The sequence below is a fragment of the Molothrus ater genome, chromosome 8, assembly GCF_012460135.2.
Source record: "Molothrus ater isolate BHLD 08-10-18 breed brown headed cowbird chromosome 8, BPBGC_Mater_1.1, whole genome shotgun sequence".
Classification (NCBI taxonomy): domain Eukaryota; kingdom Metazoa; phylum Chordata; class Aves; order Passeriformes; family Icteridae; genus Molothrus; species Molothrus ater.
In genome coordinates this window covers 28,224,163-28,245,355 of record NC_050485.2, presented here as the reverse complement: position 1 = coordinate 28,245,355, position 21,193 = coordinate 28,224,163, and the positions used below count along the sequence as shown (strand labels likewise).

The 21,193-nt window shown below is 41.6% G+C and overlaps 1 protein-coding gene across 2 annotated transcripts in view; it reads right to left on the bottom strand.

The window, feature by feature from the left end:
* Positions 1–14,780: 14,780 nt before the first annotated feature.
* FHIP2A (FHF complex subunit HOOK interacting protein 2A) overlaps positions 14,781–21,193 on the bottom strand; it is a 33,931-nt gene continuing 27,518 nt past the window's right edge. For both annotated transcript variants that reach the window (XM_036385445.2, XM_036385446.2), the window contains 3 exons: positions 19,777–19,917; positions 18,902–19,005; positions 14,781–18,812 (listed from right to left, as the gene is read on the bottom strand). In XM_036385445.2, the coding sequence (XP_036241338.1) occupies positions 18,707–18,812; positions 18,902–19,005; positions 19,777–19,917 (351 nt within the window). In that variant the 3' untranslated portion in view covers positions 14,781–18,706. The remainder of the gene's footprint in view (positions 18,813–18,901; positions 19,006–19,776; positions 19,918–21,193) is intronic.

Here is a 21,193-nt window from a genome sequence, read left to right as displayed (position 1 = left end):
TTGCACAGATCACTGTGCTGGAGCCATTCCTGGGTGAATGCTTTTCTCCCCAGTGCCTGAAAATGGGCTCTTTATTCCACAGAAAAGGGAAAGATTGAAGCAACTATGGGCACAATGAGCAAACTGCAGGGTCTTCTCATTTTCACTGGGGCCAGTCTTACCCAGCCTGTCCAGGAGCAAAGAGGACACTTACAGCCACTTTTCTTCTTTCTGGCTTTGATTGCTGTGTGCTTCTTGCCTGGGGATCCAGGCCTTTGCTGTTCTGTTTACCCTTCCCAGAAGTGCACTTAGCCATTAAGGGAAGATTCGAATTCAGGCACTCACTCGGGGGAAAACATAGGTTACAATAAATAATGGTCACAGGTTAAGTCATCCAGGTATTGTGTATGCTCTTAATGGGTATCTAAGAAAAAATATGACATAATGCTTGCAAATAAATTTCCCCCATCACACCACCATCCATTTTAAATTATATCTCTTGAGAGTTTTCAGTTATTTTCTTTTCTTTCAAACACGGCTTCCCTGTGTGTCTCGACTCTGAAGTAGAGGGCTGAATTCAAACTGCAGAGAAATCTGTTAGAAAATGCCTGGGGGGTATATGTGGCACAAAGACACAGGAACTTTATCTTCTTTTCTGGCTGCTCTGAACTGATTGTGGGGATTAATGATTTATCTCTCTTTAAAGAACTCCTTGGAGCTACATAGTCTCAAATCAGATAAAGTATATACTATTCCTCAATCAGGCACCTGCCAATTTAGGTTCAGCCTTTAATCTGGGCAGTTGTAGTTTTACAAAGATTTGACTTCAAGAAAAGTTTCCTGAGAGATATCATCAGTGTTCATCACTTTTCCAAAACCTCTATGATATTCCTTCTGTTAGCCTGGAATAATTATGAGAAGAAAGGAGAAATCTACCTTTGTGCTGAGAACAATGCACAGCCACACCTCTGTCCTGGGTAAATCCCTTGAACAGTGTGTGGGGCTTGAGCTGCTCCTGACACCAGGACAGAGGTTGCCTTGGAGGGTTTCACAGGCACATTTCCTCCTGCCCTCAGGACCAGGTTGGTCACCCCTAGGGTTGGTTTCCAGCAGGCACAGGGAAAGCAGGGAGCTCTCTCATCCAACCAGTTTCAGTTTGCTGCAGATTCACACTTCTGTGCAGAAGGGGAGCAAGGGATTAGTCAGAAGCAGAAATACACAATATTGGTCCATAGACAAGTGTTCCAGAGCTCAGTATGGGTTTTTGTGGAAATGCACCCTTGTGGCTCGGTGACATTAAATCTGATTATTGACTCCTTTGTAATGAAGTCAGTGGGAGTCATCTTGTTGAAAGCATGTTTGGACCAGATACTTGTCTGATTCATGTCCTTATTTACATGAATCCAAGTTGGATTTGCTGTCTGTGGTAAAAAAGAAAACTAGCTGTTTACCCACATATACAATAAAAGAGAATTCACACACAGTCAGAGGTCTGCCAAATGCAAGACAGCTCCAGAGAAAAATGGCATTGTAAACCACTTCATAGCTTAAAAGAAAATAAGCTGGGTGTACAACAAGGTAGGAGCCATCTGCTTGGCTTCAGTGGGAATTTCCCCAGAGTAATCATTACAGGGGTAGATAGATCATGAAATAAAGGAATTTTTTTCCTATCTCTCATAATTAAATTTACAGGGTTTGTCCAGAACAGTTCCTGGCACAGAGTAAGACATGTAGATGCAATACCTTATCATTGTAAAGCTACATAATTACAGTGATAAACAAGCCCATTTAGTTTAGCAGAGCCTCACATTTCGTCTGACTGACAGACCTGAATTTTCTACACATCATGAGTCCATTTTTTGTAGTCATGTCAGATTTCCCATGCAGCCACTGCTCCACACCTTTCCTCCTCACAGCATCCAAGACAAGTATCTGCTTGATGTAGTACCAGTTCTAGGAAGCTGAAATTTGAAGAGGTGACCTTATTTGCTTCATTCTTCTTCACGACATTCAGACGAAGCAGTTCACCTCTACACAGGTCTTCTGTGAAGTTAGGAGCAGAGAACATGAATCAAGAAGGTGGAGGTCTGTATGACCTTGTAATAAATTAATATTGTCCTTAGAGTCGACGCTTTTGGCCCTGCAGAATAAATTCTTGATCAGGATGTAAGTTCAGACCTGCTCCTGGTTTGCTTCTGCTGTGGAATCTGGAATTATTATTGCAGGTAGTGATTCTGCTATAATGCAATTGGAATTAAATATTGCTGTCAATCTAAGAACATTTAATTAAGCAATATTTACAGAGCAGTTGAATGCTCTGAGGACTACAATGCAGTGACCTGGAATTGTTCAAGTCTTCCTTTTCTTTCTTTTTTATTGTCATACTTCAGCATTTTAGCTTCTTTTGCCCTGGTAATTTGACACTGTGTCACATCCTCACAGCTGACCTTTAGAGGACAAGAAGCTGGGACCATTGTGTTGATTCTGTGCTTTTCCCCTTACAGTTTCATATAACACATATTAGATTTACTTTTATTTTCTATGTGAAATGAAACCAATCTTGAGACTTACACTCTCGAGAGTCAGAAATAACATTTTGTTGAATCATTTTGAATATGCTAAGCTTTATTTTTTCAGTTTCTATGCTAAATGGAAAGGGCCAAAAGAAGTAACAATAATTGTCCAGTCTTGTCTGTACTATTAATTAAAAATTAATAGATTACATGTTAAAAGAAAGATGAATAATTTATCTCCAAGCAGTGGGCCTGACTAGGAAAATCCACATTCTGGCTGTATTTTCTCAAAATAAGTCAAATACAGAAAGTAATTATCTCCCACAAAAGAGTTTAAAATTATATTGATTATATATCTTGAATGAAAATATAGTCAGGTGAGTTTACAGAGATAGACAGAAAAAAATAGAAATAAGGAAATATTTTTAGAATAGTGCCTCTTTTTTTTTTGCAATGTTTAATTGACTTTCTAATGTTCTGTTTAGCAATATCATTCTCTGTAATCTGAACCAGAGGAAGAATTATCAATAAGCAAGAAGCCAGCTTTTCCAAGATGTCCCATTCTCCATGAGCAAAGTCTTTGAACCTCAGGGCTCTGGCAGCATTTTTCCTTCCAGGAGCACAATGAGGACTTTTTGCCTTGTGGTTGCAGGGCTGAGAGTCAGTGGGGCTGTCTGAGCTCTGAAGGGCACAAGAGGAACTCACAAGCCCTCAGATGAGCCCAGACCTCGAGATTTTGCTCTACTTCTTTTTCTCCAGGCATCCTGATTGTTCCACATTTAGAAAACATAAATGATAGATGAATTTGAGTTGGACCATGAAAAACCTGCTTATTCACAGGGCAGTCCTACCACTTGAACCCTTGACTGCTTGAATCCAGTCACAGAGAATTCCCAAGCTGGCATGTACCCTGATCCACACAGCTTGAGTGGTTTAAAGATGCTTCTGTGTACACAATATTTGGGTCTGATGTGACTTTCAGGGTGACAGCCCACAGCCCTTAGTAATTTCCTGAGTTCTTTACCAGTCTTTACAAACATGATATTTTGCACTAAGAGGCTGCTTAATAGACTCAGAGTGCAGCTCCCATTAGAATTCAGCAGTTCCCTCCTTCTCGGAAAGCTGAGAGCCCGGCTGCCTGTCCTGCAGCATCCGTGGCTGAGATCAGTTCTGCGGGATGTCCCAGATGTGTTCGGGGCAGGAGCCAGGGGGCTGAGCAGCAGATGCATCATCCCCTCCTGCCCCCCTGCTCTGGGGACAGATCCCCTGGGGCCGTGGGGGCAGAGCAGCCTCTTTGAGCAGCACAGCAGAAACCCCCAGGGAGCGCTGGATCCGCGCTTTGGGTCCTTAGGGCAGGGCGTTACGGATTTTTCCTCCATAATGCGCATTTTGAGATAAATACCAGCTGCAGTGAAGCGTTTTCCGTGAACCAGTCTGTCCGGAAAGGGTCAGGCTGCTGATGTGCCCATTGCCGAGATGACCCAGGGCTGGCGGAGCAGGGGCCGCAGCAATTCCCGGCGAGCCCCCGGGGCTCCTGGGGCTGCCCTGAGCACAGCGGAGCGGCCCGGCAGCGACCGCGGCTGGCAGCCCCCGCTGATGGGGAACCGGCCGTGCGAGCTTTAATTAGCCAGCGACAGGCACAGTTACAAGCCACGTTTTACGAGCACAAAGTAAATACTTGCTCCCCTGCTTTGGCCATCCCTGGGATTTATTGCGCGCTTGGATGTGTCCATGCCTCAGAGCCAGGGAGGCAGATGCTGGGGGAGTGAGGAAGAGGCTTTTGCAACCTGACCCCTGAGGAGGAATATCTGCAGCCAAGCCTTTTATGCTGGCACATTTTTCTGAAATATTTATGCCCGATCACCCGTTGTTGTTTACCTCAGTGCCTCCTCTCCTTGCTCACCGCGGGCTGCCTCATCAGACGGTCTCTGCTATTTAGGGAGCACAGAAAAAAAAAAGTTAGGAGACTGAAATTAGAGGAAAACCTTTTTGGCACACACTGAAGCTTCCACGAAGAGAGCTGTGGGGAATTCATTGCCGGGCAGGAAAGGCTGGGAGTGGGGACTGGCGGGTGCCCCAGCAGTGTGGTGCAATCATGTGAAGGGCAGAATTCCCTCATCTCGGCAGGCTGTGACTGCTGTGGATTTAGGTAGGAGCTGCTTTTCAGGACCAGCTATTGTTGTTTCAGCCAATCCATGCTGGATGCCTTCCCCTTGGCTGCTCGCAGAAAGGGCAGCTGCAGCCTCAGCAGCAGCCACAGCAGCCACCCGCAGCAGGGAGATGGGGAAAAGCCTCAGAGCAGGAGGCAGAAAGTAGGTTAACCTGAAAGATGAGAGTGGGAGCACTGCTCTGTAGACATCTTTCTTACAGGATTTGATATATTCACTTTTTGGTGTCTCAGAAGCAGAGGGTGTTGCTTTGCATCGCTGTCAGTGAGGAGGGAGCTGAGCTCCCTCCCTCCGTGCTCCCCTCTGTGACCCTGTCTGATTGCTGCAGGAGAAGGGAAGCCCAAAGAAAGTCAATATGGATAAACCCCTGTTGAATTCACAGACTGCTGGTGGAAGGGTACAGCCTCCCCTGGGTCACAGATTTAGCTGAGAGTAGCTGATTTGTCCTTTTCAACAGTTTTGCAAGACAAGGTACTTTTGCTGTGGGATTTTGGGGTTGCTTTGATCAGTTTGGGGTTGTTTTTTCCTTACTGTGTCTAGATCCAGGCTGCCTGAAGATAACCATGTGTTTGCCAGCGATTTTAGGGAAATAGGAATTTGACCTTGAAATATGCTGAGTTCACAGGCTATATAAACTAAAATATTTTGTATGTTTGCTCTAAATCCAGACAGCCAGAGCTGATGGTACCTTTCCCCACTGCAAACAGACCTGCTGAAAAGCATGAACCTTGATTTAAAGGAAAGCCACCATTGCTGATTGTGTGTCGTATCTTAGATGGAGAGTGGAAGGAGAATTGAGATCAAATACAGTTTATTGACTTTATTCCTTCCTTAACTAACAGGCGAACTTCTGAAAATGTGCACAGTAGCCTTTTTATGAAATATGAAAGCGAGCACTGAATTACAATCCTCAGATCACCAATTCAGAGCCCACAGAAATATATTTTTTTTTCCATTTCTTCATCTATAATTTCCGGGCTGGAGCTCTAGCCATTAATAGCAGCTACATCATTGCAGTGCCGACACTCCAGCAGCACCCTCATCCATTTCAGTCATTGATCCACTAATGTGTGCCGGATGAGAAAGGAAAGGGCGGCTCATTCATCCTCCCCCTCCTTCCTCCTCCTCTCACCAGGTGGCAACCACTCACCCATTGCTTTAAATCCCTATCAGATTTCAGAGGCTCAGTGTTAATTGTCCCTGTACAAGGACTGACCCCAGACAGTGAAACGAAAATTAAAGTAAAGGGGCCGTGGAAGTGGGTGAAATGCTGCGGGAGGGGATGGATCTGCACCTGCTTTCCTTGGCCCACTACTGCAGACAGCACTGGAAATGACAACAGAGCTGGAGCTGCAAAGAACACTTGTAGGCTTCGGGATCTTCCTGGAATATGAAGCCAAACAAGGAAAAGAGTAGGAGAAAGGCTGAAGACTTTAAGCAATAAGATTAAAGGTACAGCGAGGAAATGGCACTTTGAGTAGCATCAGCTGCACAAGTAATATTGTAATCCCGGTTGCATTTGGAGCAAAAAAATATTCTTCCCATGGACATCCATGGGTAATCCGTATTGGAGCCCTCTTTGGATGTTTTTCTGACTTACAGAAATACTGAGCTGAAAGATATACTGCTTATGCCTGTAGCTTGCTGGGATTTTCTGATCCAGAAACCTGATTTAAAATTTTTAGTTTTTAATCTATCCAACTAACCTATAGGCACATTCTTCTTTCTCTTTCCACTCTGCTTGGTACTTCTACTCTTTTGTTCTCACATTCCTTGTCTTTATGTTGCTCATTTTGAGGATCAAAGTGCAAAGGAAATAAAAATCCTGTTAGTTTTCAAAGGTCCACACAGCAGTAGATAATTGGTTTCCAATCAAGCCCAGGCTTCTTTGATCTCCAAAGTCCTCACAAAGAACATTTTGCTAAGACACAAGCATGTAGCACTACCAGGAGATCTAATTCTGAAAGTCTGTGATTACCTGAGCAGTGACACTCATAAAGATAGGGACTGATTACAATGCTGTGTTCTTACACCATCTTCCATTACTCTTGCATTAATGAGACATAACTACCCCTTCTGAAGAAATACTGTCGGTGATAGTTCTCTCATGCTGTACCAACAGAGGTGATGGGTCATGCAGCAGGGTCAGGAACAGAAACCAGCTTCTTCCAGCTCCCCAGACCATGGCTCAGCCCCATAAACACCCTTCCTTCTCAGATTGCTGCTCTTTCCAGTTCTGCCCATGGAGACAAATGGAAATGTGCTGCCCATTCCCACCTTGGCTCACATTTCCACCTCTGCAGCAGTTTACAGCCTTTGCCTGTGCTGGTTGAACTTTCTGGGCTGTGGTGCAATGACCAGTGTAATGTTGTTTATGTAACACAATGCCCAGCAGCTAAGGATATGAACTTTTCAAAACCAGCTTTGCCACCAGAAAAACCATGATGTGAATCTACACCCTTGTTCATCTTTGCAAGGACTTAATCTCTCCTGTCACTTTGAATCTCAGTGACCTTCACCTCGACTTCCCTTATTCACTTAATGCCTTTCTCTCTCCACCCACACCTAAACCCAACAAAACATGGGTGGGGTTGGTCTTTTCTCCTAGGTGACAAGAGGAAATGGACTCAAGTTGCATCAGGGAAGCTTTAGATTGGATATTAGGAAAAAAATCTTCACTGAAAGGCTGGTGAGGCATTGAACAGGCTGCCCAGGGAACTGCTGGAGTGACCATCCCCTGGATGGTGGATTTAAAGATGTGTAGATGTGGCAATGGGGGACATGGTTTAGTGATGGTCTTGACACCACTAAGTGCTGGGTTAATGGCTGGACTTGATGATCTTTTAATAAATCTTAAAGATCTTAAAGACTTATTAAAAGATCTTGATGATCTTTAAATAAACAGAGGTCCTTTGCAACCAAAATGATTCTGTTATTCTGAATGAAAAGGCAAAATGTGTTCATGTTACAAAAACATGAAATATGGTTAAATGACTGATCTTGGGTTTGTAGGAATCTCTCTGTTTTTTCTTTTTCCCTTTCTCTTTTCCTTTTGTTTATTTTTTCTTTTGCTTTTTTCTTTCTTTCCTAGTCTTCATGCCAGGGCTCCCCAGCAGCAGACATTTTTAATGTATCAAGGCAGCATTATTTTGTGCAATCTGGAGAGGCAGAGTGCACAAGATGCACAGATGTATACTTGTGCATGCATACCAAAATCTAGAACTGACTCTGCTTCTTTAAATAAACAGAATACATTCATTTAGCTTAAAATAGGACTCCTGTCAAGCTCCTGCCCTAGAGCAACTACCAATTGCACTGTCAAAATCACTCTCTGTGGTTCTGAATAGGTTTCTTAATGAAAGAGCAACATTAGCTCTTTAGAACATTTTGTCCCTGAAGGATGCAGCAGCAACAGCCACAGAATGGTTTCTGGCTCAGACATACTTATAAATGGTGAAAAACATAATGGTTCAAATCGTGATTATCAGCTCCCTGGAAATGCTTCACAACAGTGATTCAGGGAGCCAAGAGACAAATGGACACTAAGAATGGTCCCCACTGGGGAGGGAGATCTTTGTTCCCCACATGCACACTGACCCTCTTAAGAATAATTGTGATGTGAGTAGGTTGTCACTGAAACAATGCAAAAAAACAGGGAGTGAAATTATTTGGGCCCAATCCAAAGAAAAATATGTTCTGCTTAAATGAAATTTTAGTATTTGCTGGATTAAATAATGATGATCCTCTGAATGAAATTTTCTATTTTAGCAGTCTGGTCATACTGACTGTGACAGTAACAATTTTTTATTCTGGATAAACCTGGAGGCAGCAGTGGAGTAGAATATGACTTGAGTAGATATGTTTATATTCAAACCAAAGAAAAAGAGTTTTTCTTATGAAATGTATGGTTGGAGACAGGACTTAGGTGTTCTCTTGTTTCTTTAATAGGGATGGTGTGGCTGCACTCAGCTAAAGTCTCCCAGTTGGAGCTACAGCACCATTTAAATGTTGAAGAATGGTATTTACCAACAGCCTCATGCATATCTCCAGTCTGGGCTTCAGACAGATTTCAGATCAAATGTCACTGATTCAGGCAGGAAAAGCCCTCAAGCAGCTTTTCCACAGCATGGAGGGTATCAGGATCAAAACCAACAACAAAACAGATGACATTTTTCATCAGAAGATGGAAGTATTTGTCCCTGCTTTGTTAGTCTTCTCCCTGGCAGCAGGAGACTAAACTTTTCCTGGTGTGTTTTATTCTTTTACCTCCTATACTTGCAGCCTGTTCCAAGAGCCACATCAGCCCAGATGTATTATCACAGAAAGAAGCAGCTTTTTCTAGACACAAAAAATTCCAGTGCCAATAATAAAACAGTTAAAAGTGCCCTTCCTGTGTTTTACCCCATTTTCTGATGTTGTGGTCCCTCTCCCTGCTCCTCAGGGCTTGGTGGTCATGCTGGTGCTGGTGCTGGGGCTGGTGCTGAAGGTCATTGGGTCTGGAACCTTTTCCCAGGAGGACTGTGATGTTCTTGGTGATGCTTTTGTCTCAGTCTAAGACCTATTTGGGTTCATTTATACATTTGCTAACCCATTTTATACCTTGCAAACTCAGCACTAAACCTGTGGCCTGTTAACAGTGATGGCAATACAATACAACAGGGATTCACAGCTGCATTATTCTGCTATTTTTAAGTTTTTCATTTGTTTGTCATCCAACTCAGACCCTGCTAATACACTGCTCAAGGCAGGGGATCAGCAGAATATCAGGAGTTAACTCAATGAAAGCCAGCTCATTCCATGCTGCACTCAGGGTTGGTGTCTCCTTGGCTGTTTATAAAATTCCATGGAGCATCTGGAATAAATGGCACTGAATTAATACAATGCTATAAATAGGTTAATCAGGAGGAATCTTCAGCTGCTGAAATAGTAGAGTTACACAATTATACTGACCTTGGCTCATTATGGTGCAAGTTTTCATTATCAAATTTCAGTTCCAACCTGGAGAACTTCTCTGTCTGGCATTTGGGTCAGCTTATGCTTGCAGTCCACACTTTTCCACTGAAGTAATAAACAGTGATGTTGGAGCAATTTCTTAGGGGCTTCTGGTAATTGTTTATAAGCTGCTGGGCACAGAAAGTTTCTGTGGAAAACTGAGTCAGGACTGAGAAGTCAAGTCCCTTCCACCAAACAGTTTAATATCTGAAGAGCTGAAAAGATGAATTTCACCTATATAGCTTGCACTTTAAAAATGTAAATGAAGTCTATACATGTAATTCCCCTGTGACAGCTTCCTCTATTAACAGACTAAGTCATCCATCTGTCACAGGGAGAGAAAAAACTATTTGCCACTCAAAACCACAAACTCAACAAAATTGCTCAGAATACTCAGCATCACCTCAGTGCATGGTTGGTAAGCAAAGTGCTTAAAAATAACGAAACAATTGGCAGCACAAGACAGTGATCAGGGCTACAGAGGAAAATGTGCCTTGAAATGGCATCAACTGCTGCAGAGGCTGGCTGGGATTATTAGCATGGCATTAATTACAGTTCCCACATCTTTGCTTCCTCCTGGAATGAAATGAAATCTAAAAATAATGGTTTCCAGGATAAGTATATATGCCATAATCTCCAAGTACCCATCATAATGTATTTCCATTTTCTACCCCAGAAGTGAAAGGTAGAAACTTTTCATGTTGCAGCTTTCCCCTCTTAGGCAAGGCCAGCCAGAACAGTCCTTGCCAGCATCTCACTTGCCAGACATGAATTGAAGGGAGAGGAAGCCGTGGGCCTGTCCCACTGGTTGATCAAATCACATTTAATCATATCAAGGCATCTATTTTTTCATTATTCTGGGTGGTTGATATTTAGAAACAAAAAGGCAACCTTATTTTAGGAATTTGGCAATTAGAATTATATTAGTAGATCAAATTGACATTTGGAATTAATTATAAAAGGGGGAAAAGGGGTTTGTGCTCACTCTTGATCTTTTAGAATGTAAAAATATGGTCTGATAAGCATATTTGCTATCTTGGAAAGATCAAGGTTTATTGTGATTTATTGGCTGATATTAAACCAACTCCTTATTTAATGATCTAAGCTGAGATCATGGCTCCAGAGAAGCAGACATTATAAATAAAAATAAAAAAATAAATAAAATAAATAAATATATATATAAACTTCTCCCAGAATTGTGATGCATTATTTAGCCAGTATTACTACTACTTTTGCTAAATTTTGGCAAAAAGTCAGGGAACAGCAGAGTTCTAAGTGTTAATGGAAGGTCTTATTTACCAACAGCAAAGCTGGATGTCTGAGAGGGTAATACTTCAGTTATTACTGGCTTAAGTATGTATCTTATATGATCCTGCTAAGTTTTTGCCAGTGTAACAAGGGGTGACTGCATTCCTTAGTAATTTGTGTTTGATTATTTTAGCAAAGAAACAGCATAAATTAATAAAGTTTAAGCAATTAGAAATATTATAAATATGGCACATATTTCACACCTATTGTATATATTATATAACTGGATATGAAATATGTTTCCCCTCTCATTGGTTTATCTTTTCTTCAGTGGTAACTCTTTAAAATACCTTCTGAGGGTTACAAACTGTTGTTATTTCCCTTGGTCCCAGACAAGTTGTCCCACACATGCCAGAGCTGATCCAGGTCCTGTCCCTGTGCTGAGCTGGCACCAAACACGGCTGTTGGGAAGCTCAGAACTGCTGCCAGGTCAGTAGAAGATATTGGTTTAAGTGTCTTTCTTTTAAACCTGTCCAGGCTATCTGGTTTTCTTCAGTAACCACTTTTTTCTTAATTTTCATCCCTGTTTTTCCTTCTAAAAAACCATTATCAGAAATGCCACGATGAGTTTGCAAAGCAGAGTGAAGACTGTGTGCCTTCCTACTAACAGCAAGATTTACAAAGATTTCAGTGTGTCCAGGTTTTTCCTCTGAGCACTCCACCACGTTTGCTATGCAGATGGGATTTCCTCCTGTTCAGATCCTGCAGCTGGACCTGGGTGGGCAGAAGCAGCTCTGATTTCATCCATGCTGTCCATAACCCTTCCTGCCTGCTGAGCTGCACAAATTGCTGACTACTGAATCCTCAAGGTGAAGGACAAGACGAAAAACATTTTCAGGGATTTGAAAGGATGGAATTAACAAAGCAGGAGAATGTAAGTCTAAAAGCCAGGATAAACAATACAAAGATTTTTTTTTTTCCCTTTCAGGAAGCTGAAAGAAAAATTGTCTGGAAATGTGCAGTGTTGATGGACAGCCTGGTAACAGTAAAAACAGGAGTCTCTGAAACGCTAGGAAATAAAAATTCAGGACCCAAATTAAGAAATACGAACTTGACAGGTGCTTCCTGTGGATGTGGAGATGAGGGCAGTAGAAGAGGTTTCTCAAGTAAAGATAATGATGATGCAGAGAGCAGGTAATTTGTTTCTTCTCTCCAAGGCAGCTCAGCATGGGGGGACCCTGCCCTGCTAATCAAGCCGTGCCCCCGCTGTGTGTGATGGGTGCTGCATCTGCACAGGGGCTCTTGTGTCAGTTGAGTGGAAAGCTGAAAATTGCTTTCCTCAGGCTGCAGCAACTTCCCTCATTTACAGGAGATGCTCAAGGGATCAGTCCATCTCCCTGCTTTCCAGCAGAACAAACCCAAGCAATGCTGGAATCGTTCATCAGCTGGGAGTCTGAGGATGTAACTGTGTTTGCCTCACCTCACTGACACAGGCTGGTTTCCTCCTGAAACATTCCATGTTTTTGTCCAGTCTGGCTTTAAAACTGTGAGGTTACAGGCTTCTTCCACTTCTGATCTAGTGACATTAAAGCTCAGGAAGTTTTCACTGACAAGGAGTTTCAGTTTGCCTCAATGATGTTGCTTCATTCGTAATTGCATTCTCATAAATTAAGGTTTCATAATTATTTCAGTCTTGCTGCTTAATTCTTCCAAACCTTTTTATTGGAAACTAATATTCTTCTAACCCTAAGACTATACTTTATGCTAAACTTAATTACCTCTGTTGCTCTGCTCTCCAAGATCTTTTGCTATTTTCTGCAGAACTCCCTGTATCCTGTCTCTTGTTATATTGTTAAATTTTAACCTGCTTCATCTCTCCAAACTGGAATTGAGATACTACACGTCTTCAAATATATAAAACAAATACCACATTTCATGCTCAGGACAAACTGCTGAAGCAGGTTTATCTTCACTGTCTAGGGCTCCCTGTGGAGGATACCCTCCCTCTTTTTGGAAGAGAACCATTCATTCTAGAAAATGAGTTCCAACTTTTTGAAAATTAAGGTGATTAAGAGAATATGTTCCTCCAGCCTAGCACAGAAATAGGCTTTCCTATTTCATGTGTTTCCTTATTTTTCAGCCTGTAAAATATTTCACTAGAGGAAGGGGACACCATACAAACCCCTATTGAATTATGATGCTGCAGAGCAGAAAGGCAAAGCTAGCAAGATCTATCTACTTTTTTTGTCAACGTTCCAAGACACTGGCAAAGTTGTGAGTTCCACAGCACTGTTGTGGCAGATTTTATACCAGCAGCAGCATTAATTGCAATAATCAGCAGGAATTAAATGAAGCATAGTTGAGAATGGATGTGCCATCCTAGCAAGGGCAATCAAGTAGCCCAGTGAGACACCATGTTCCAAGATTTTATCCTCACAGACCTGACTCCAAAGGCCCTCATCTAACTCCAAAGGCAACCAGTCAAAACATGTAAAATTTAAAATTTCACACTCTCTTTTTGGCATTTCCAAGAAGCTTATGACACCTGAAAATTTTAATCCACCATATGCTTCACTTGATTCCTGAACTGCTCTTCAGTTCTTTCTCTCAGCATTCAAAGGGAGCCTCAGCTGATAAAAGATGCACCAGGAACACATGGCTCAGGCTGAAAGGGCTCATACAAGCTGGGACAGATTCACTTCACTGAGCATTAATCCACTTTAATCCAATTGGATCACATACCAAACCAGCAAAATCCTTGAGGCTTTGACAGCACCAGCTCTGCTGATATTTAAAGGTTAACAAAATCAGTAGATCCTGTGCTACTTGTATCTACACTGAGAACTCTGGCTGATAATCTGTACAATGAGTTAATGAATATGAAGTAGAGGCCACACACTGACAGCACTTTTTTTTTCCCCCAATAGGATGTACAGCCACAAAATCTTGTATCAGAATGCAAGTGCCATAAGATAACCATGCTTCAATAACTCAGTCATTTCAAGAATATCAAAGTAAGGAAAAAATATAAGATGCAAAGCATTCCATTTTGATACACCTTCCTCACTGCTTGAGACAGCAAAGTCTCCCTAAATCTCTGAATGCCTCATGCAGGCACAGCAGATAAATGATCTGGGGTGGGAGATGACAATCTCTGAGACCAAGAGGATGGGAGAAAGATGCAGAGACCTAAAATGAAAGCTGTCAAGTGCATCATCTTGCTGTAGCACTGTTCTTATTAAAGATGTAAGAGCACTTGCAGATGTTAAATACCAAGAAGGAACAGCTTAAAATCCAAGTGCAGTCCTCAGAGGGGATCCTACAGAGTAACAAGATTTTTAAAAGGCTGATGAAAACTAGAAAGAAACCAAAAGTAGAAAAAACCACACAACAAACACCATTTAAAAGTATATAAAAACATATATAGACCCCTTTACATAAAAGCCTTACTGAAAGGCCCAGAAGGAAGAAACGCTGCTCACTCACCCCCATGACATTTGTCTCCAACAAACCAGTGCTGTGACTGACACACTTTGCACTCAAATGCAATAGAAAACCGAGGCCTTGACCAGCTTCAGCCTTTGTGGAAGGATATCAGGGCTCCCAGGAAGGAGCTGATGTTGATCTGTGCCCAGGATGGCTCCAGCCTGCCCATTTCCCTCGGTTTCCCATTCTCCTGGGCAAGAGCATGCTGATTCAGTCCATGCCCTGCACAGCACAGCACAGGAACACATTTATCCCAGAAGATGCTGCAGTGACAGACTCAAAATAAATGAGGACTTCAGGATCAAAGGCATGATGTAACATGTTAAAACATATTCTATCTCAAGGTCACCCATACAAAAATTATTACGGATTCTGTAATAATAGAAGCAGTTGCTTCACTGAAATTAATTTATTTTGAGAATATCCCTTTTAATCCTCCATGCATTTTTTAGCACAAAAAGCTGAGTTTTATCACAACCTCCTTCATAAAACTTAATATTGTATGTCTGGTAATGTGGCTGTTTCAACAATTCCTCATTGGAAATTCCCACATCTGTGAAACCTTGGTAACACTGTTAGTAAGTGACCTACACAAAGTTTATTAGAAAATTTTTACTGAATATCCTCTGTTTAATGTAAACAAGGCAGGAGGCAAAACAAGGAGTATATATTTTATATAATTACACTATTTTACAGGGCACAGAAAGCATTGAGGACATGGTTTGAAAACCCTGTATGATATGCAATATCAGATATGGATTTTCCATGTAGCCCCAGGTCTACTCCAGGACCCTTTAATCTCACCAAGTCCTTCAGGTTAGTATTTCTTCTAGCAAGACAAAGAGCACTAATAAAATGTCACCTGTGAGATAGCACAGCAGGTTATGGTAGAAATTACCATGCACTTACAAAGCCATTCCATGATTATTTGTGCCCTGTAAAATGAAGTGTGGCAATCTTTACACTAATCATAGTGTAAGCAAGCTTGGGATTCTGGTCCTTTTATATATATATATGTATATATATACATAGGTGATGTACAACCAGACTCAAGCTGTGCATCAAGTCACAGCTTTTATATTGCACAGACAAATATAGAGTAAGAACATTACACAGACAGAATCTGAATACCAGGAATATTACAGTCATAGGAGAACCTAAGGACAAACTTGTTCTACCAGAGCTAGCACATGGCTTATTACAAAAATTTCTAAATCAGAGGCTAAATCAAATACATACTATAAATGAAAAAAAAATAAAACAATGCTTCTATTTACACACATGTGCATCAGGATTAGAATGTGGTTTGGATCTGCTTTTTGAAATAAAAAATTATTCTATCCCATCTCAAGTATTTCTATCTAATACCAAGTGGCCCCATTCTCTAAGGTGATGAGCACTTTTTTTGCCCACTGACACCTGGAGGTTCTGCACAAGCCATGAACTCTTCAGGCCAAGTATTTTCTCTGGTGGCCCTCTCCAAGTAATAAATAACCACATACAAACACATGCACACAGAAACAAAATGGGCTCCTCAATGACATGCATAGATCAAAAAGGTGAAAACGTGGACCTGAACTAACTTCTAATCATTAAAAAAAAAAGTGCATGAAAAATATCTCCACAAAAATAATTAAATGAGCTCCATCTCTTAAGAAAGATTAAAGCACTTTTACAAAAATAAAGGTCATTGTCATCAGGTATGATAATAAGGGTTTGTAGGCAGCACTCACAAAAGCAGTTTAGGCTAAAGCAACTTTAAGGATTGCTTCAGTTGTGTGAGGATGGATCCATGTCTTAGAGATTTATCAACTAAGTAACATTTGGCTTCCAAGAGAACATCACTAATGTCACTGGAGACTGAACAATCCTAGCCTGAATTTAAGGGTGATCATAGTTCTATCTACTTATTTTTCTCATGGACAAGCTTAAGGAGCTGTGTTTGCAGCTCTGCAGTGTTTTGCATTAGAACACCACAGAGGCTGCAGCCTTTCAGGGTAATGAGTTCAGTTACCACTGAAAACAGCCAAACAAAGAAAGTGATGTTAATGCTTTCATTTGACATCAGGCAACTCTTGAATGGCTTTATCAATTCTTACATTACTTGGAATGCTTGTTCAAGTTTTGTTTAACATTTCACTCACATTCCTTTATAGCAGTATTATCACTTCCAGTTTCCACTGAAATTGGGACATTAGAAGTATTCTGGATCATATGCTTAAAAAAAATTAGATGATTTGAGGAAAAAGTAATTAAGCTCAAGCAAAACCAACAAAGACCCAAATTCAGTAAAGCATCAGCATTTCTGCTTGACTGCTTAACTTTGTACACATAAAAAGATTGTGATTTGAGGAAACAATACTCGAAATTAAGCTTATGTTTAACTGTTTTGCTGAATTGGGACCTTATAAATAACAAATGTATGCATTAAACATCACTCTGCATAGACATCAACATGTTCTAAACCATGTGTCAGGTATTAAGTAAACTCCTAATGTGGACTGTCTGCAATGCAGATCACTAATTATTTGCTATATTCAAGGTATGTTTCTCAAGAAGAAAAATGAAGTGTAATTTTTTCAAATTTTGTCCTACTATGCTACTTGGACCTGAAAATACTTTGCAGCTAAATGCAGAAAAAACCCAACAGGTGAAGAGGTAAAACATGCTTTTGTTTGCCAGAGAAATGTGTCCCAGTACAGGGAGCCACTGAATACAGATTTTACCTACCAAAACATTTCCCCAGTTCCAGAACTGCTTTCTCCAGCTGAACCTGTACTGGAAGCTTTTACAGCAGGATGCTCTTCACTGGTGACAAGAATAAATTTAGCCCATTAACGGTGACACTGCTCTAATTAACCTGCTAACTAAGAAGGACTCTTAACATCCAGCTTCCATAAATATTAAAAAACAAGACCTCAAAGGCATAGATAAAGAGCAGAATCTGATTCTAGGTACAGTCATGTAAATCCAGAGGAGTTCTAGTGACTGAATAAATTAGTCCATGTTTGCATATGAGCAATGACATCTGAAATGGGCATTAGCTGTGCAAACAGGGGGCAGGAGAGGAGGAAAGACAATGTAAACAGAAGGAGCTGAGCTCTACCTGGCCTTGCTCAAAGGAGGGGAAAGGGGTCCTAGCCACGAGTGTGGGGAGCAGGACAGGTCACTGGGTGTGACTGCAAGGTCCAGCACAGCATCTGGCAGTGAGGACCCTCTGGAGGGCAGAAGCAAAGCACCCTGAAATGGCCTCTGCTTGCAATGCCAGTGCCTGCCCCGGCTGATGGCATTCTCAGGGAAAAGGAGTCAATGAGAGGCATTCCTGCATCCCAGCACTCTGAAAAGCAGGTGCAAATTTTGGTCCTAAATAAGTTATCAATGCTTTAAGTGAGTTGGCATCACTGTGAGGGTTAGATAAGCAATAAAAATGGCTCTCAAAAGAACAGAATGTTTATGCTGCCGATTTTCAAGGCACAAAAGATTCTTAAACCAATTCAGACTAATACCAATTTAAAAGAAATTAAAAATACTGTTTCAGCAACAACTACTGATGACCTATAATTAACCTATAATGTAAAGGTGACATGAGTCAAACAACTAGAGTTCCTATGTAAAAAACTAAAGCAAATCTAGTTACATGAATGACCTGGAGACCAATCACTTGGAATGACAGAGACAAACATGCCACAAACATGTACACTTCAGATATATTTGTTATGGATGTGATGCCAAATCAGGATTCATTTCTTTAGTATTGATCTTAGACTGATAGATTTCTTGGAGTAAACCAATGAGGAATCAAGCTGAGAGTTATACTTAAGATCTACCAAAAGCAAAATGATCCCTCATTAACAGTTGTATATGGATTGGTGGATTTTTTTTAACTTCTTCATTTTTAATAACATAGGTTGCAACTATAGGTGTGTTTTTCTTTCATACAATCCAACTGAAAAGAAGAAGAATTAACACATAAAAATGTTATAAAATTAATTTGCTTTTTTAAAAGTAATATGGTCACAAAGAGCAAATTGGTGCACGTGAGCTCCAGGACATACAAGAGCCCAAACTCTCTAAACATTGTCATCAGAATAACCAAGGTCTGATGGCTGTGGTTCTTCATGCAGCTTTTGCAGCTCTTCACACAGTGTCTAGAAATGCTGCCTGTTGGTTTCTCCCCAAATGCCTTTGCTCATGTTCTAAGTCCATTTGCAACATCTGGTGAAAGCGACTTGTCTTCCCAACATCCCCTTTTGTGCCGGGAGGCACCCCCTTGTCCCTGGCTGCTGTCGGTGGCCTCCGGGGGTGGCTGGCCCGGGCTGCTCAGGGCGTGGCTGAGGTGTGGTACTTGACAAAGGCGATCGCGGCCAGCTCCTTGCAGAACTCCTCCAGCACAATCACGCCCTCTAGTAACGTCATGTGGTCAATGCTGAGACGGGAAGAGAATTGCAGGGAATCAGGACTGGCACACACAAACCCAGCCACGCGTCTCAGAGAACGTGCAATGTGTTTACTCACATGGGCCCCTCTGGCTCCAAGCCCAGCAGGCGTTTTCTGACCAGCAGAAGTTTGGGAGTGAAATCTGGGATGCGCTGGATTCTAACCATGAGGTCTCCGACGACCTGTAGAGTGCAGACCATCAACACAAAGTGAACACCTCTGCAGAGTGCCTGGCAGCAAGGTTCAATGGCAGCCTCAGTGCCCACTGCAGCATCCTCACAGGCTCACAGAACAGCCTGCAGGGAGGCTGCTCTGCCCAAAAAGAGGGTGAGTGAGTGCAGAAAGTAAAGAAATACAAAAGCCTTACTTGCTCTTGTCACAAATAGCATTACTTATTTTAATTACATCAATGATTAATTTGTCTTTTAAAATGTTGATATAGACAATCAACCAGTGAATTCCTGGGCCTAGGGAAAGCACAAGGGGAGAGAGTGAAGGCTGTATTTTGGAACAGGGAGGGCTGCTGGGAGAAAGGGAGCCAAGCCCTCTGTTACTATTGGGCAAGCATCATTAACAGGCTCCTGACCAGCTTAATAACAGCTGGTGCATGGGGTAAGCGAGGGGCTCTGACTGAGGACACTGCAGTGACAGGCACCCAGCCAGCACTTCTAGGATGCAAGTCTGGCAGGAAGAGATGGAACTGGAGAAGAAGAAGGGGACTTTTGATAAATCCAGGACTTAACTGTCAAGAACACCATTCATCAGAAAGAAAAAAGAGTATGTGCAGAGATACCCATGTAGGCCCAATCTTGATTCGAAATCAGCTTTCAATGACAAACATTTACCAAATTAAAATACCCAGCAACTACTACCACGAATGACAAAGTTATTAAAACATATTACTGCTGTACTTATTGCTGTGTAAGTGTGTAATTATTGCTGTGTTTACTCACCCGGACAATCACAGAGAAGAGAGACTTGCAGCCAGAGGCGAGGTTGACATAAGGATCCAAAAGGTATTCGTGTATGTGAGGATGGGGAAACAGGGACAGTTTGGACAACACTGAAGTAACTTGTAAATTTACATCATAGGGCTGCAAAAAGAGGGAAACACAGTGCTTAGTTATTTTCATGCTGGCTTCTTTTCATCCACCTCATGTTTATTTAACTACTAGAACTTTTTACACAGGGTTATGAATACATAAAGATAAAAAGTTAGATTAGAAGACAGGCCCAACCTCTGCTTATCACAACAGCAGTGCTGTGAATATGACAGTTGGGCATTAGATGTTATTAGCTGTATTGCTGCTACAACCACTTGAAGCTTTTGCACACTTATTTATTGCAGGGCAAGTTCTCTTCCCATAAAATATTTCTTCAGCTAAAGAAATAGCATGGAATCAGCCTAGATTAAACATCTGCTTGCTTCTCCTGGGAAATTGTAAAGTATATGAGCTCAGGAAATTGCCAGAGACAAATCCATGTTTACAGCTAATATGTTATTTCTCTTCTACTTTATTTTTTCCTGGGAAAGAACCACTGCAGAAGGCCTGGCCATTTTGTGGCAGCAACCCATGGGAGATGGGACCAGTTCTGGGCTGGGAAAGCAGCAGTAAATTATGAGCTTCTTGTCTACCTCCCTTCCCCAAATCAATCAAATGGGAGAGGCAACACTGTCAGATGCTGGAAAATGCTTATCAGTCATAAGGAATAAAACAGTACCTAAATTTCCAGGAAAAAAAGTGCCTAGTTTAAAGGATTTGACCATTCTAGTAAGAAACTTATTTCCATAAAAGCAAGCATTTTCACCATGGCTTCTTTATATTTCAAAACTTTTTTTTGTCTTTGATTTTGTCATCCCAGTGAAAACAAGCTGACATTTTAATTCAGCCCAGAATTTACGAACTAGTAGAACCTCCTTCCATTTCTTCAGTGGCAGAACAGACTAAGTTGACATGAGAAGGACAGACATTCCTTTGGTGCACCTCTGTGTCAATCAACCTTGCTGATCTAAGTGGATTACAGGGCCCTCATTTAATCTCTGACTGCGTATTGGCAGTAATACCCTCACTGTCATCGTCACACTGAGGAGGATTCAATGACCTCAAATTCTCATCTTTATGCTCTCAAGTTAGCATCCCACTGAAGAATAAGAGAACAGATTCTTCCCCCTTTTAGATCTGAGAGATTTGGATGAATTCAGCCTCAGATTAAGACAGATGCATTTAGCCATGTCTACATGTCTAAGCTCTCATTAGCTGACTCACCAGAGATCTGACACTTCATACACTGCCCACACACAAACATCTCCTGCCATCTCAGAGCTCCCAAGTATCTGCTGGTCTCTGGATGGTTCCACAGAGGGTGGAT